This window comes from Bos mutus, chromosome 21 (genome assembly GCF_027580195.1).
Source record: "Bos mutus isolate GX-2022 chromosome 21, NWIPB_WYAK_1.1, whole genome shotgun sequence".
Taxonomy (NCBI): Eukaryota; Metazoa; Chordata; class Mammalia; order Artiodactyla; family Bovidae; genus Bos; species Bos mutus.
This window is the reverse complement of record NC_091637.1, coordinates 20,627,593-20,645,531: the sequence shown is the minus strand read 5'-3', so window position 1 is coordinate 20,645,531 and position 17,939 is coordinate 20,627,593. Positions and strand designations below refer to the sequence as shown.

At 40.2% G+C, this 17,939-nt stretch overlaps 1 protein-coding gene across 2 annotated transcripts in view; it reads left to right on the top strand.

Annotated features, from left to right (window-relative positions):
* BLM (BLM RecQ like helicase) overlaps positions 1–17,939 on the top strand; it is a 92,528-nt gene that overhangs the window by 23,264 nt on the left and 51,325 nt on the right. For both annotated transcript variants that reach the window (XM_005887156.3, XM_070358321.1), the window contains exons 2-9: positions 1,914–2,015; positions 3,217–3,917; positions 5,679–5,841; positions 8,488–8,609; positions 12,194–12,326; positions 13,233–13,936; positions 15,890–16,081; positions 17,516–17,634. In XM_005887156.3, coding sequence (XP_005887218.2) covers positions 1,918–2,015; positions 3,217–3,917; positions 5,679–5,841; positions 8,488–8,609; positions 12,194–12,326; positions 13,233–13,936; positions 15,890–16,081; positions 17,516–17,634 — 2,232 coding nt within the window. In that variant the 5' untranslated portion in view covers positions 1,914–1,917. The remainder of the gene's footprint in view (positions 1–1,913; positions 2,016–3,216; positions 3,918–5,678; positions 5,842–8,487; positions 8,610–12,193; positions 12,327–13,232; positions 13,937–15,889; positions 16,082–17,515; positions 17,635–17,939) is intronic.

Below are 17,939 nucleotides of genomic sequence, written 5' to 3'. Positions count from 1 at the left end.
ACCAGGCTCCTCCGTCCATGGGATTTTCCAGGCAAGAGTACTGGAGTTTATTTTGTAACAACTTTATTAAGATATAATTCACATAGTTATTCAGTGTTTATTAATTGGGCTTCCCAGGTGGTATGAATGGTAAAGAACTCCTGCCAATGCAGGAGACATCAGAGACATGGGTTTGACCCCTGGGTGGGGAAGATCCCCTGGAGGAGGGCATGGCAACTCACGCCAGTATCTTGCCTGGAGAACCCCATGAACAGAGGAGCTACAGTCCATAGGGTCTAAAGAGTTGGACATGACTGAAGCGACTTCTTGTTTAGTCGCCAAGTCGTATCTGACTCTTTGTGACTCTGTGGACTGCAACACACCAGGCTTGGACATGACTGAAGCAACTTAGCATAATTAGTTATTTTACTGAAGGCATTTGAAAGAGGAAGAAAAGGCAAACATCATTTTTTCTTCCAGGGAAGGTGGAACAAAATCAATATTGTAATCATCTTCATCAAGCTCAACACATGAAGATTTCTTCCACTGCACTTGCTTCGAAGTTCTCCTTTTTTCACTATTATCTAAAGACTTGTTAAACATAATTTAATAATTAGTGAGTGGACTGTGATACATGTAAAACTTCATATTTCCATGAATATCATTTGGTATTGTTAGCCCTTCCTCCTAAGCTATATGGCATAAAATAAAAGAAGATCTTTGGTAAAGATAAAATGAGAAAGAAGGTTATATCTCTTTGCTCAAATAAGAATTGATTACTGTCCATATATTCTGCTATTCCATCCTGATTTGGCCCCAGTAATTTTTAAAAAATTGTTTACTTTTAATTGGAAGATAATTGCTTTACAATATGGTGTTGGTTTCTGCCATACATCAACATGAATCAGCCATAGGTATGTATACATTGTCCCCTCCCTATTGAATTTCCCTCCTACCTCTCACCCCAGGCCTCAGTAATTTTTTAAAATTTTTATTTATTTGGCTTCACTGGGTCTTAGTTGTCGCATGTGGGATCTAGTTCCCTGAGCAGGTTTTGAACCCAGGCCCCCTGCATTGGGAGCACAGAGTCTTAGCCACTGGATCACCAGGAATGTCTCCGGCCCCCTTAATTTTAAGACGGCTTAACCTACACATTGATGGTTAATGCTTGCGGGGGTGGTGCTCAGTTATGTCCAACTCTTTGTGACCCCATGGACTGTGGCCTGCCAGGTTCCTCTGTCCGTGGGATTTCCCAGGCAAGAATACCGAAGCAGGTTGCCATTTCCTCCTCCTGTAGATCTTCCCAACCTAGGGATCGAGCCGCATCTAATCTCCTGCATTGACAGTTGGATTCTTTACCACTAGCACCACCTGGGAAGCCTCTAAGCTACATATTATCCCAGGAATTAGTTCAGCCGTGTCACAATTTATATGCTTGGTAAAAGTATTCTTTCAGGTTGAGACCAGATGATTCCAAAGCACAGCATCTTGCTGGTAAACCATTGCTCTCATTGACAGTGCTCATCCTTCTTTTCCGATTTCCCCTCGGGCGGAGAACTCAGTTATTCCTTTGTTCTTTGGATTTTCAGTGTGCTTTGATCATTTTCTCACACTTCTCTCCCCATTTGCCTTCCCTCTATTCTTCAGACCTAGGCCAGGTCCCCTTTTTCTGCAAGCCTTTTCCTAATAAGCCCTTCCCTAAAAATATCTTTTGTGCTTTTTTTAGCATTGGGGGAAAACCAGGTCATTTTGCTATTTAAGTGAGCTTTCAGTTAGTTAAAGATTATGTATTTCAAATGTCACCTGTTTTAAATGTCAAAACAGTTTTTTGTCCAAAAAAAAGTCTCATTACTCTGGGCACAGTTGGAACAGTAAATATTGTGATTAATGCAAAGCGTGTAATTCCACTGATATTTTTCTCCCTCATTTTTCAGGATCATGGCTGCTGTTCCTCAAAATAATCTACAGGAACAACTGGAACGTCATTCGGCAAGAAAGCTTAACAATAAATTGAGTCTTTCAAAACCGAAATCTTCGTAAGTACTTTAGTTTGCTTTCATACAGGCACCAGCACTCAAGTGAAAAGAAACATCTCTTACAACTCTTTCATTGTAGAGATGAGAAAATGAGAGGGTCAGTGGTTTTCCCACTTGCAAAATAATAATAGAGCATCTTTTAGCAACACCAGGTAATGAATTGTTCAGCACCTTTGCACAGTTTCTAGCACGTGATATTTGCTCAATGAATATTCGTTGAATGAACAATGAATCTTGTAAATATGAGCAAATTGGTATTTTTTATTAAAAAAATTTTTTTTTTGGCAGTGCTGGCTTTTTCTCTGGTTATGATGCATGGGGGCTGCTCTCTAGTTGCAGTACACGGGCTTCTCCTTGTGGTGACTTCTCTTGTCGTGGTTCCTGGGCTCTAGAGTACAGAACCAGTAGTTGTGACAGCCGAGCTGAGTTCCTCCCTGGCATGTGGGATCATCCCAAACCAGGGATCGAACCGATGTCTCCTGCATTAGTAGGTGGACTCTTTACCACTAAGCCAGCAGGGAAGACCCAAATCGGTGTTTTTAGTATCTTAATATAATTTTATGTCCTTTTCGAAAACCATCTGTAAGGAAACTATAGCTCTCCAGTTCTGTTCTTTCCTTCAAGCTGTACTCCAAAGTCCTTCTAACAGACCTAATGATGTATAGCCCTCATTGTGCCCTTAGCAGGTTCTAGGCACATTCTTTGTGCTTGACTTTAAAGTTACCATTGACTTTCATGTCATTAAAGCCCGCAGATGTCCAGGGTCCTTGCCCCTTTCACTTGTCTTTCAGATTTCAGCAGAGCTGGAAGTTTTTAATTCTTTTCCCCATAAAACTTTTATCAGAGTCGCAACAAGTAGTCACATTTGCGTCTTTTCTCTTCTTTGCTTCTGCTTTCCCCCTCTCTGGAGAGGTTGTTAATTAAGGACTATGAGCCTGAGAGGCAAAGTAATGGGAATGGCCTGGATAGTCTCAAAGCTGAGTAATGAGCTCCTGAATAGGAAGGATCAGAGCATACAAAGCATAATGTAAGTTTCCTTACATATTTTAAAGTCAGAGAGGCATATAGATTCTTTGCTCATTTGGGATACAATGAAGGTAAGTCATTATATAAATTAGTAAAAAAAAAAATCAGAGTTTTGTATACTTTCTGGGTTTGTTAAAATGAATCCATCTAATTCAGTTTTTCAATTCTTTTTCAGAGGTTTCACTTTTAAAAAGAAAGTGCCTTCAGCCAACGATGTCTCTGTAACTAGTGTGTCAGTGGCAAAAACACCTGTGTTGAGTGATAAAGATGTTAATATTACTGAGGCCTTTTCCTTCAGTGAACCTTTACCCCACACCACCAATCAGCAGACGGGGATCAATGACTTTAAAAGTGCTCCATCCGGACCGCAAACTAAGAGAGTTGGTTCAAAACCATTATTGCCAAGTTTGTCGCAGGTTCCCCAGGAAGTTTCATGTACGGCCCAGAACACACCGGTTATAAAGCAATCCCTCAATGCTACTTTCAAGAAATTAGAATTTAGTTCCTCATCAGATTCTCTTATTGCCTTCAATGATTGGGATGATATGGATGACTTCGATACTTCTGGAAATTCTAAAGCATTTGTGACACCATGTAAAAACCACTTCGTAAGAGTAAGCACTGCTCAGAAATCAAAAAAGTCTAAGAGGAACTTAGTAAAAGCGCAGCTTAATAAAACACATACAGGGGAGACTGATTTGGCTCCCTCCTCCTCTGAGAGCAAGCAGGAACATTTGACTGAGAAACAGAAGGATGACTCAGAATGGTTAAGTAGTGATGTGATTTGCATTGATGATGACCCCGATCCCGAAGAGCTGATAAATGAAGATACTCAGGAAAATCACTCGTTAAAAACTCATTTGGGAGCGGAAAGAGGTAAAAATTATTATTTCATTTCAAAAGGTTGATTGTATTAGTTTATTCAAAGCTAGACATTGGGAAGAGTCACAAATATGATTTAACTTTTGTCCTTAGGATATATAGAGGTGCTTATTGAACCATCTGTGGGCCACGTTCTTGCGTACTAAGGAAATGAAAGATTTTATTCTGCTAATATAGTTTTTATATTAGCAAGGATAGTTCTGTGATTTTAAATACAAAGAAATATGTAGAGAATATAATGCTTAATGGAATAAGTCAGAGAGAGAAAGAAAATTACTGTGATATCACATGTGGAATCTAAAAAATAATAAAAATAAGTATACAAAGCAGAAGCAGGGACATAGAAAACAAACTTATGGTTACCAAAAGGGAGAGGGAAGTGGAGGGGGGGACAAATTAGGAATATGAAATTAATAGATACAAACTACTATACATAAAATAGATAAGCAGTAGGGATTTATTGTGTAGCACAGGGAGTTATACCCATTATCTGATAATGTCCTGTGATGAAATAAAATCTGCAAAAAACTGAATCACTTGGCTGTACACCTGAAACTAACCCAATATTGTAAATCAACTATACTTCAATAAAAAGAAGAGAAGTTTCCATAGAAGTTCAAGTGGCTTCTTGATGGTGTGCTAACTAGTCGGTAGTAGAATTGGGATAAAACGAAGCCTTTGTGTTATGATTCTTTTATGATTTGCACTGCCTAATACTGATGAATAATACAATATAATCATACTATTCAAGTATTATAAATTACATTCAAATAGTTTTCTGTTTAGGTCTCATAGTTATTAGATGTCTAGAACTTAATAGCTGAGATCAGCCATATGTGGAGGTACCCACCTTATGAAATAATTGTAAATATGAGACTAATATTTTTAAACACCGAATCCCATCAAGGTTACTGCAGGGTAAGAGGGGACTGAAAAGTGACTGATTATAAGCAAGACTATAGTCTAATCAAATGTGTTACTATTTATGAAGAGAAGATTTGGCAAAAGGTAAACTAGAGAGCAACGATTTGGCACTGTTTTCCCACATAGTTGAGAGAGACATGTATTCTGGGAGACTTAAATAACTAAGACGCCTTTGGGATAAGGCAGACATTGTTTATCTGTATCAATAATGGTACTTGTATAACCCTCAGGCTTACTTACTGTACTTTACCCTTATTTAAATATGAATGAAAAATAGAAATGAAAGGACTGATACTAAATATGAGTTTCTTAATTTGACTGGAGACAGTCATGAAAATCCTTAAGCAAATCATCAGCCTCAGTCCAGCTTCTGGTGGACTTAATCCAGTTGATTCAGTCCTCTTCCATGAAGAAACAAGCCAACATCAACGTGTGAAAGGAGAGAACTCATCAGTACAAAGTGCTGCGAATGCTTTTACCTTGTCCAAAGCACTCACTTTTAAGTGCTCACACCCTGTTCTTTCTGGCTCGTTAATATTAAAATAACCTACACTTATCAACTATTTTACTTTGTTTTTTAAACTTTTTATTTTGTATTGGGGTGTAGCCAATTAACAGTGTTGTGATAATTTTAGAGGAACAGTGAAGGGACTCAGCGATAGACATCCATGTATCCATCCCACCCACCAACTCCCCTCCCATCCAGGCTGCCACATCACATTGAGCAGAGTTCCCTGTGCTGCACAGTCGGATCCTGTTGGTTGGGGAGTTTGGGGTGGCATGTACACACTGCTATGTTTAAAGTGGATAACCATCAATTGTTTTACTTAGGTAATTGTGAAAAGAAGAAAAACTTGGAAGAAACAGAATTACATTCAGTGGAGAAGTCTTCATGTATTGAGCTTGACGAAGATGATTATGACATAGATTTTGTCCCACCTTCTCCAGAAGAAGGAATGACTTCTACCTCCTCATCCTCTTTAAAATGCTCTAGGTAAAATAGTTTTATTAATTAATAAACATTGTTTCTGAGATAGCTGAAATAATTTTAGTTGTGTAATGTCACCTCAGAATTGACTAATTTCATGCTAATGCAGTTTGTTTTGTATTCAAATGAACACATCAAGAAATTCCTATTTATATAAATTTTATTTAATTGTTGGCATTCTAAAACTATATAGTCCAATTATCATTAATTACATGGCACCTCCAAATGGTTTTATGTAGTTGATCTTGATATGTGGAATGTAGTCCTAAAGATACTGATTTCCTAGACCTGAAATGACCCCAAACTAACACCTTCTTTGCGAAGTGACTTTTACTAAGTGTCCTTTCTTCTTCTTTTAAAAATTTTTCTTAATCCAAATATTAATAGAATTGACCATTGGTATTTGTTATTCACTGAATTTTGATAAATTTGTGACATGGTGGTGATTAATTGGTGGTGTTATGGCAAAAGAGAGAATCCACATAGTTCATTAATAGCTTAAAATACTAATAGTCGTTGTTACTGCCATACTGGCTCCAGCCTAAATCCACTCAGTTGAGAGGTCTGTTACATACTATGCTGCTAACCATATTTTGATGAGAAACAAATCCCTCTAGTACATCACCTGAAGGAAGGAAGGCAGACAGGAAGGAGGTGTTTGTCTACATAAGCTGGTTTCTCTGGGTTTTTGTTTTAACAGGTGGGTTGAGATGTTTACAGAGATGGGAGAGGGTGAAGCGTGATTGCTATTTGACAACAAAACAGAAAAACTCCAAAAGTTCCCCTCTTTCATCTCCCCCATAAAAATGCAGACAGAGTTGTGGGGAAAAAACTCAGCAAAAGTTCACATAGCATTATTCAACAGCATTCTTATTTCTCAGGTGAAGGAGTTGAAGCCTAGGGAGGAACAGGGGATTGTCTGAGATGACGTCATTAATGGCAAATGGGCTAAGATCCAGTGTAGGGTTATTTCAAGTGTGTATTGCACAGATAACACTGTAGCCACTTTAACAGGATATTGACTGATAGTCTTAGAGTCCAACAAACCAAACATTTTCTTTATCCACATTAAGTTTATTTATTTATTTATTTTTTAAATTGCAGTATAGTTGATTTGCAATATTGTGTTAGTTTCAGGTGTACAGCATAGCGATTTAGGGTTTGTATTTTTCTTTTTCTGATTATACTCTTATATAGATTGTTAAAAGATATTGAATATAATGCTCTGTGCTATACAGTAAATCCTTGTATGTTGTCTATTTTGTATATGAAAGTGAAAGTGTTAGTTGCTCAGTCATGTCCAGTTCTTTGCGACCCCATGTACTGTACTGTCCATGGAATTTTCCAGGCAAGAATAGTGGAGTGGATAGCCATTCTCTTCAGGGGATCTTCCCAACCCAGGGATTGAATCGAGGTCTCCTGAGCTGCAGGCAGCTTTTTTATGAGCCGCCAGGGAAGCCCAGTTTGTATTTGCACCCCGTCCTCCTGATTCGTTCCTCCCCTCTCCCTGTCCACATTGTTTTGTTCCTTCTCTATACGTGTGTATGATTTTTACATTGCCATAATCAACATGTTGCTGTCATTTTTCAATCTGCTTTTCTTTTGACATTATTTTTAAAACGTTTTCCATATTGCCGCATAGTCATTATTTTTATTCCTCTTAATGGCTACATAATTTATTGAGTTGTCATACCACAATTTAGTATATTTTACCTAGATATTCAGCAGTTGGAAAATGGTTCTTTCTAAGGTGGTTTCTGAGATAAATTCTCTGTATATATTTTCAACTGCAACCTTGTATACATATTTGTATATATTATAAAACTAAAAGAGGATTTTCACAAATGCTTTATGTGCAGTGCACACTTACATTTTGTTATATTTTATTACATTTTAAAGTGCTGGTTGTGACTTCTGAACTTATTTCAGAGATGTAATGGTTAGAAAATATATAACAAAAAGGAGAACATATTTTTGTATCTCCTGTATTCCTAAACCTCTTTAGATGGCCCTCAAAATCCTCTCTCTGCAGGCCCCAAATTGTCTTTACAGCTTTATCTCCAGTTATGTTCCTATGGTAACCCTGAGCTCTATTGCGCCTAATGAGAGTAAACTGACAGTCTCCCTCCTTCATAAGCTTTAGCTTTCTTCGGATTGCCATAGTATCCTCTCTCTAACACTTAGTTAATACTAATTTATTTTGTTACTTTAAAGTATTTTTTATATCCAGCCCGAATGACCATGTTTATGTGTGTTAATATCAGGGCCAAAAGATGGCAAACTTTGAGGGCCAGCTAGGTCTTCCCAGGTGGATCAGTTGGTAAAGGACCCACCTGCAGTGCAGGAGACGAGGGTTCGATCCCTGGACTGAGAAGATCCCTTAGAGAAGGAATGGCACCCACTCCAGTATTTTTGCCTGGGAAATTCCATGGACAGAGGAACCTGGTGGGCTACAGTCCATGGAGTCACAAAAGAGTCGGACATGACGTAGCGACTAAACCACCACCTAAGAGGTTTTACAATAGAGATACAGAGACATGTTTCTCTTTTCTGTTACATAGTGTCTAACCAGTTGTGGGAAATATTAGAGGGAAAAGTATGCATTTGGTCTAGTCTGTACTCTGATCAGTTTAATGTTTTTTTAATTTGTAGTATGTTGAAGGATCTTGACACCTCTGACAAAAAGCATAGTCTTAGCACATCAGAAGACTTGTCAAAACCCAAGGAAATGGCCACACAACAGCCTAATCAAGAAACCAGCACAAGCTGTGAAGGTACAAAAGAATTTTAGACGTAACACATGTTGTAGCTGCTTACTTTTGAAAACAAAGTAAGGTTGTATTCTCAGCCTGTGACTGTATAGTATAAGATGATGAATCTGTAGTTTCTTTTGATCTAATAGTGAATCATCCGTAATAACCAACCACCAGCATTTGCTCAGATAACTCTGAAACTCAGAAACTTGTTTTCTCACCAAATGACTCTCTAATAAGTAGTGTTTTTAGAATAGAGGAGGAATTTTTTTTCTCATACTGCACCAAAATTTTGCCTTCCTGTAGCTTTAATCTCTGTGAGATAAATGTGAAGTGCCTAGAGCTAAATATTAGATCTTTTACCTCTTTTTTATAGGTACTGATTTCTAGACCATCCTCCAAGTTCTCTGGGTTTGGTGTTCACTTAAAGTTTAGTACTTTTTGTTTGCTTGATTTATTTCTAATTCATTTTTAAATTTTCTATTAAATATCTAGTATAAATAATCCAGTAGCACCTAAAGGCTTTGAAAAACTGCTTTGTCTCCTTCCCACTCCTGATTTCTGTTTCCCAAAGGCTTTTCCAGACTAGAAATTTGTTTCCTTCTAGTCTGAATGGAGGAGCCTAGTGGGCTGCAGTCCATGGGGTGACCCGCTAGGAATTGGACATGACTGAGAGACTTCATTTTCACTTTTCACTTTCATGCATTGGCGAAGGAAATGGCAACCCACTCCAGTATTCTTGCCTGGAGAATCCCAGGGACGGGGGAGCCTGGTGGGCTGCTGTCTGTGGGGTCGCACAGAGTCGGACATGACTGAAGTGACTTAGTGGCAGCAGTCTGAATTTTTCCTGGTATTATTTCTTTTTGTTTTCTTCTTTTTGTTTCCTCTTTTCTCTTTCACTCTTCCCGGAACTTCAGCTATTGGACCATTAGACCTCCATTAATTAACTTTTCTGATTTTTATCTCTTGCCTTTTTTGCTTTCTGAGAGATGTCCTCGGTTTTTAAATTAACTCTTGCATGGAATTTTTCATTTTTATCAGATTAATTTCCAACAGCTGCATTGTAATCTATGGGTATTTCTGTAATGTTTTCTATTCTTATTTGATGGGTATTATACTTAGGGGGTATGTGAATGTGTGTTTGAGAGTTGCTGTACTTACGGTGTATGTGTGTGTGTGTGTGTGTGCGTGCACATACATGTGCAGTGATCTCTTGGTGTGGTTCCTGTTTCCTCTGGATTTTTGTTTATTTTCGTCTCTGAATTTATTGTTAAAGATGCTCCTGAAATACCTGATGTAGGCACTCTTCCAAGTGCATTACAACATTAATTAATTTAATCCTCACAATGATCCTTTAAGATAGTTTCTGTTATCCCATTTTACAAATAAGGAAACCAAGGTACGAGGTACCAGAGAGCTAAATAATACTCATGGTCATAGAGTTAGACAGCAGCAGAGCTAGGATATGGACCCAGCAGTCTTGAGACTCTTGAATTTGCACTGGTAGCCACTGCACCATACTGCTCCTGCATCATCAGGTTTCACTGATGAAATGGTTGGCTAAGACGAGAGCAAGGACAGAGTCCTACACAATGTCCTTAGCGGCCTCCCTCTCAGCTGACAGCAGTCTGTTCATCACCACCTCGTGTTCATCTTGTTACAAATCTGCCTTCAGACTGTGTTTCTCTCCCTTGTCCCTGGGGATACGAAAGACTCGCTCAATTGACTCCAGAATTTGAAAGTCTGAGGCAGCGAGAGGAAAAAGGTGGGCCACTGGCTCTAGAGCAATGCTGACCTTGTGTGCAAGCCTCCCTCTTCCCACTCCTGGCTGGTGACTGTGCCAAAGTAGTTCAGCCTCTTTGGACCGCAGTTTCTGTTCCTTCTGTTAAATGAGAATAGTATCTGCCTTGCCTGGTTGTTGTCAGGGTTCAAGGTAAAGTGCCCCTTGCACTGCGGGCCTTCAATAAATGGGGGCTTCTGTTATCTGTCAGTCTAGTGATCCTTTCAAAAAAGGAACTACGTTGAGATGGCTGTTGTATTTTTATGAACTCTTGCGAACTCTGTAATTGTTTCCTCTTTTTCTTAGAGCTCACAAAGCAGCCATTTGATAACATGTTCTAGAATTTTGCCTTGAATTAACTTTAAGAACGCCAGCCTGTAGCTTTTGGCATCCCTTTAGAATTTTTTTGAAAATTAGAACAATGTTTGACTGTCTTCACTCTCCCTTCAACTCTCCTATTAACTAGACGCCTCATGTATTAGTGAGATTTTCTTTTGCAGGTTTCGTTTGTACTCTGAGGTGTAATCTGTCTAGACAAAGAGACTTGAGCTCCTTTCCAATAACTGTATCTCTGAGCCTGTCTTGGTTTTCATTTCCTTTGGACTGTTGTTTATGCTACTCTTTCCAATCCAATGCCCGTTCTCCTTCCAGAGAAAACAGATGTCAAACAGGAGCGCGGTGAGTGCACTTGTACCACTTCATACTTCGGGACCCTGTTTACGTCAGTCACTAGTGAAAGTCCTCACTCCCACATCGTTTTCACATGGACATGCGGGTCCCCTCACCGGGGTCGTGTCCACACCCCCATGCTCATCTGTCCTCGCTTCCTCTCCTTAGACCCATCAGCTGGCTCCCTTGCTCAATAATTTCCCAGTAGCCGCCTCCTCTTCTCTGATTGTCTCTGAGAACACTGTTGCTTCTGTAGCTGCCTAAACTGTTTATTTCACCTGAACACCGTAGGCCCCAGGGGTCGGTAGGCATGTTTCTTGCTTCCCATTGCTCCCCTAACCCATTGTTTTTCCTTTGCCTCATCTAAAGCCATCCCTCCTCTATCTATTTCTTAGTTATACAGCTGAAATGTGAAAGTGTGGAGTGGGCTGGCTGGATCCACATGTCCGTACGGGTGTTAGCAGGCATCTCTCTCTCACACCTGCCTCTCACGTCTCCCCATCTCAATCTTCCGTTTCCCTCCATCTCTGTTTTCTGCTTTCCCTTACCTTGGCCTTATTTTCAAGCTTGTATTTTCCCTCAGGGTGGCAGAGTTGGCCACCTGCAGCCAGTCCAGCTTGTTGAAGAGAGAGGTCCTCTTTTCCATTCAGTCAAAAAACTCTCAGATCTAATTCTCATTGAACTGCCTCACGTCACATGCCCACTGAGGAGGTAGGGGTTGGGGTGGAGGGTGGGAGTGGTCTCCAAAAGGAAAGTGTAAGTGCCGTGCTGTTAGGAAGCTCTGGTTGGCAGGCAGACGAGAGCAACAAGTGGAGTTCTTACCTGTCCAAACTGTATGACGTATTCTGTGTGGGCATGGTGAGATTTACATCTGAAAAAGTAAAAAAAAAAAAAACCATAAAACTTTACTATCTTACCGCAACCTTGGTTACCTTATAAGAATTAGCAGGAAATGAAACGATAACAGTTTTTAGCTCTCATGATACAGATTAGAGCCAGTCTGATTTCAGATGATTTCAGAGGCAGATAACGGAGAATATATTATTGTTCAGAATCCTGTTTTTAAACTACTTCAGGTGTTACATGCAGGGCTTTCAAGATTTTAAGTCTTTTTTTGTTGGTGGTGAAAAATATTCATAGCATAATTACTTTACAGCTAGACAGACAAGTTTACAGCAGCAGCTTATCCGTGTGATGGACCGAATCTGTAAATTAGTTGATGCTGTTCCTGATGATGAGCTGAAAGCTTTGGATTGTGGGAACGAGCTGCTCCAGCAGCGGGACATAAGGTATCTTGACTTTTCTCCTTCTGGATCTGATTGCATTTCCACCGACATTGTAAGTGTCAAAGATACAGGGCAAGATTTCCAGGCATTCTGCCCCACAAATGGTGTAGCATACTTATCACTGTCATTTTTTTTTTTAATTCTATGATTGGAATATAGTTGATTTACAATGTTGTTAGTTTCAGGTATACCAAAAAAATGACTTAGTTATACATATACATGTATCTATTCTTTTTCAGATTCTTTTCCCAAATACGTTATTACAGGGCTTCCCAGGTAAAGAACCTGCTTGCCAGTGCAGGAGATGTAAGAGACATGGGTTCAATCCCTGGATCGGGAAGATCCCCTGGAGGAAGAAATGGCAGCCCACTCCAGTATTCTTGCCTGGAAAATTCCATGGACAGAGGATGCTACTGGGCTACAGTCCATGGGTTCTCAAAAAGTCAGACATGCCTGAGCAACTGAGCACACACATATGTTGTTACAGAGTATTGAGTAGAGTTCCCTGTGCTCTGCATTATGTCTTAATTTACTTTTTCAAACTGTTCCTTTAGCATTTGTATTCAGATTTTTAAGGTTGGAAATATTTCGCCAGTTCGGCATGAAAATTAAACATAAACTTGTGTGTACCCTACCATTGCCAGCCTGTTGTTGTTTAGTTGCTAAGTAATGTCCGAATCTTTGCAACCCCATGGACTGTAGCCCACCAGGCTCCTCTGTCCATGGAATTCTCCAGGCAGGAATACTGGGGGAGGTTACCATTTCCTCCTCCAGGGGATCTTCCCCACCCAGGGATCGCACTTGTATCTCCTGCCTGGCAGGCAGATTCTTTATCACTGAGCTACCAGGAAAGCCCACACCATTGCCAACTACTCATTGTTAATTTGGCATCCTGTGTTCTCTCTTCAGAAGGAAACTCCTAGCTGAAGCGGATTTTGATCCCAGTGATGCCAGTGTTCTTAGCGCCATGTGGGGGTGTAGGCCTGATCCCCTGGAGAGCCCTGTGAAGGACTTGGCCTCTGTTTCCTTACCTTACGCGTTTCGGAAGGGTGACTCCTGTCTTGCAGGGAATGCTGTGAAGGAGTTTACTCTTCCACACCTCCCCTCAAATTCCATGTCCACCCGGGAACGTTTACTGACTCCTCCCCTAGGAAAGACGGGAGTCTTAGCCACCACAAAGAGTCCCTTTGAAAGACCGCTATTCAGTTCCCATTTACAGAAGTCCTTTGTAAGTAGCAACTGGGCTGAAACACCGAGGGCAGAGAAAAGAAATGAAAGCCCTGATTTCCCAGGAAATGTTCTCACAAGCACGGCTGTGAAAGATCAGAATAAACATACCACCTCCATAAATGACTTGGAAAGAGAGCTCCAGGCTGCTTGCGAGATTGACAATTTTGACATAGATGACTTTGACGATGATGATGATGACTGGGAAAATCTGATGCAAAACTTAGCAGCCAGCAAATCTTCCACAGCTGCCTACCCACCCATTAAGGAAGGTCGACCAGTTAAATCAGTGTCAGAAAGACCCTCTTCCGCCAAGACAGACTGCCTTCCAGGGGCATCTACCACTCAAAATAAAAACTTCTCAGAGTCAATTCCGAATTACCCTGGTAAGTTTACAATACATGGAATGCTTATATTTTCTTTGACAACAAAACTGTCCAAAATAGGAATTGTACAAGAGAAACCATAGCAAATCATCATTGCCTGAGAATGACATTGTTTCTATGCAAATTTCTGCTGATAATATGAATTAAAAATCACAGTTTCAGAAGCAAGTTGCTCTTTGTCTGGGTACCAGCTGTAGTTTTATAAAATGTGTAATTATAACCTATTGTAGTAAAGCTCCAAAAGTCGTTACAAATGTGCTTTGCCTTTAACGTTTTTTAGTCCCTAAAACAATAAAGCTCAGGAGGGCCAAGTTTTAACAATTTGGGGGATGGATAAAAAGCAAAGCTGAATTTATATGTTAAAATGTCGTCGTGTGTATTTTTAGAATCCTGGATTGATAAGAAATGATGTTTATAAAGCTGTGGAACAGGTTTTATGTCAAAATACTAAAATTTACAGCAACCTAAGAAACCTAAGAAGTCAGAAATTTCTTAAGTCAGTCAAATCATTTTTTTGGTCTAGGATCATTTTAATCCGCTCAGCAAATATTTCCTGAGTGGCCACCATGTGCTATGCTCAGGTCCTAGTGATAGATGGATAACGAAGAGTTCCTACCTGCTTGGAGCTCACAGTTTAGTGAGAGAACTTTTTGGAATAGTGAAATTAGCCATTGTAAAGGCTGCAGAGAAAAGCCAAAATTGATTTTAAAACCTTTCATTGACCTTATAAAGTTATCAAAAGGTGGTTTTCTTTTTTAAGTTTGTATGTGTATGGTGTAAAGTGCATTCCTCCCTATTTTTGCCATTGATGACTTAATCCCACAGAGGTTGTTCTTACAGCTATGCTGTTGACCTTTAAAATAACCATTAATGGATTTATTTCTATGTCATGTTTGAGTGTGTCATGCCTGGTGTTTGCAGTTATCTTTGAGACAGTTGAGGGCTGAGGTAAAAGGAACTGCCAGAGCTGGAGTGAGCACTTTTTGCACTCTGTGGGCACCCACCCAGAGTTGCGACAGCGAGGGGGCGGAAGTGGGGGCAGAGGCGAGTGGCATGATGGAGGGAGATTCATAGGGAGCTAGGATGACTCTGAGCTTTCAGACCCGGTAACTGAGAAAGCTGTGACACCGTGAACAGAAAGAGAAGTCAGGAGGCAGAGGCAGATTTGGAGCAGAGCTGAGGAGGGCTATTTTAAGGCTTGCTGAGCTTCAAGTGTTGGGAAGTCATTCAGGTGGAAGTATCTTGCAGACAGTTGGAGGTGCGTGCAGCCCTGGGACTTAGGAGGGCGTCAGTCTAATCTTGAGAAAGAGATCTGGGCATTCTGTGCACATCAGCGATGTTTAAGGTCAAAGAACTAGGAAAATTCCAAAAAAGAATGTCTACTGAGCCCAGTCCCAAGTGTCGGAGACTCCCACATTTCAGGGACAGATGGAAATGGAGCCAGGAAAAGGAAGTTAGAGTGAGTAGAAAACCCAGGACTGTCTTTCTTTTTTTTTTTTTTTAATCTGTATGTATGTATTTGACTGTTCCATGTACATGCATTGCATGGGGGTCTTAGTACCACATGCAAACTCTTAGTTGAGGCATGTGGGATCTAGTTCCCTGACCAGGGATAGAACCCCGACCCCCTGCATTGGGAGTACAGGGTCTTAGCCACTGGAACACCAGGGAAGTCCCCCCATGATTGTCTTGAAGTTCAAAAGAGAAGGAGGAGAGAATATATAGGAGGGGTAGGTGCTGTAAAAAAAAATCAAGGAAAAATTTGAACTTGGCCCTTAGGAAGTCTCTGGTGGCCTTGACACTGGGCAGCAAGGAGACCCCGATAAATAGGTAAAGAAGGGTGTGCTGTGGCAAACCGCACACCAGCGCTTCTGCAGGGCAGTGGGCTCAGATGCTAAAGCTTACTGGTTACAATAACGCCCCGATTTCTCTTAACATTGATTATTTTCTTAGACAAGATGGAGCAGAATTTAGCATCCAGAAATCCGAAACATGAGCGTTTCCAGAGTCTTAATTTTCCTCATACAAAAGAAATGATGAAGATTTTTCATAAGAAATTTGGCCTGCATAATTTTAGAACTAATCAGCTAGAGGCGATCAATGCTGCACTGCTTGGTGAAGACTGTTTCATTTTAATGCCCACTGGTATGTATTTTTAGATATGAATTGGCAGGAATCCATTGGCAGATGTTAAATGAAAGCCCTTTAATAGAAATAAAAAGAACACCTACACCATATTTCTATCATTTAGGGGCCTCTGATCCTCCCATGCCACAGTTGGGAAAGTATATTATTTCATATCCTCTGTTCTGGTTGTTGACATGATAACATTTATTGCCCTTTAAGATCCTCACCTCAAAGCTCATTGTGTTGAATTGATCAAGGATTTTCCTTTGGGAATTTTTCTTTTTTTCTAGTCTAAATTAGCCTGGAACAAGAACAAAAAAATTACTGTCAGAGACCACAACCCCTTCTGGCAGTTTATTTGGCACAACCTCGTGTGGCCTGGTGGTTGAAATCATTGGCTCTGGAGTGATGCCCTGGGCTCAAAGCACAGCTCTGCCATTTATTAACGGTGTGGCTGTGAGCAAGGCACTTCATCCCCCAAACCCAGGCTCCTCGTTTGTGCAGTGGGAATAATACCAAAGCACCCACTTCACAGAGTGTCATGAGGATTAAGTGAAAAGCCTGGAACATAGTTCTTTCTTGTCTTCAGTTTTGAAGAGATCCAAGACTTTTCATTGTGCTGTTAAAGTGTATAACAGCTGTCGAGTGATTGATGTACAGTCATCCAAATAAGAATATTAAATTAGCCATTAGGATAAGACGCAGGGTAGCATTGTAAATCACCTATGCTTCGATTAATGAAAAGAAAGCACGCGGCAATGTGGGAGGTTGGGGTTTCATTACCAGACGAGTCTTCCCTCTGCCTCTTACTTGCCTTAGTTGTGACCTCCAGCAATCAGGTGTCGCCATCGTCATTAGTAGCATTGACTGGGCATCTGAATTTTCTCACACTGACCTTACATTGTAGATGCTGTTGGTTTGTTTAGTCAGCAGCTTTCCGTACTTCTATTGCCGTTCAGTGTGTGTCTTCTGTTTTGACTCCAGTTTGGCACTGCAGAACTAAAGCTGGAGAGGGAGGGCCCTGGCATTCTCCTCGTCCAGCAGTCTGAGGCATTGGCAGTTCGGTGGTGGAATTCTCACCCTCCTCATCCAGCAGTTTTCATTCAAGGCTTTCCAAGACCCTCTAGGGTTTCGAGGGGGCATTTTTTGGGGTATCCTTCTCAAGCAGACTTTTAAAGTATTTCTGATGCATTTAAGTTTCCTGCCCTGATGCTTGCTTTTGCTGTCATGTATACCTATGTAAGATTGTCCTAAAGATAATTTTTATGCATTTAAGTTGCCCACATACTTTGGCTCATTCAAATATGGCGTATTTTGGCACCGTGGAGAATATCACTTGGTGTCCTATTAGTTACTTTAAATTTTATATGTCATTTGCATTGTACATTTTGCCTTCATGCTCTCAACATAGAACTTGACGGATTTTTTTTTTTTTTTGGTCATTTCCTTTAGGAGGTGGTAAAAGCCTGTGTTACCAGCTTCCTGCCTGTGTTTCTCCTGGGGTCACTATTGTCATTTCCCCTTTGAGATCACTTATAGTAGATCAAGTCCAAAAGCTGACTTCCTTGGATGTAAGTTAAAACACTGCCAATTATAATAAAAATACTAAGAATAGCATAACTTAAAAACAGTTATATTTTAGTACTCTGGGTAACCTTTTTTATTAAATAGTTCATGAACTATATGACTAAAGCACAGCAGTTATATTAGGTTGTTACATTTAAGTACAAGTCTTTGGGAATTCTGGTACAGATGACTTTCTAGAGTTCAATCTGGTTTTACTCTGGAAGAACGCATTTTAGTATGAACCTTTAACCTGTATTGCTGATGTAAATTTGTTTTTTCTAATGTGGAAGAATTTCTTTTTATACTACTG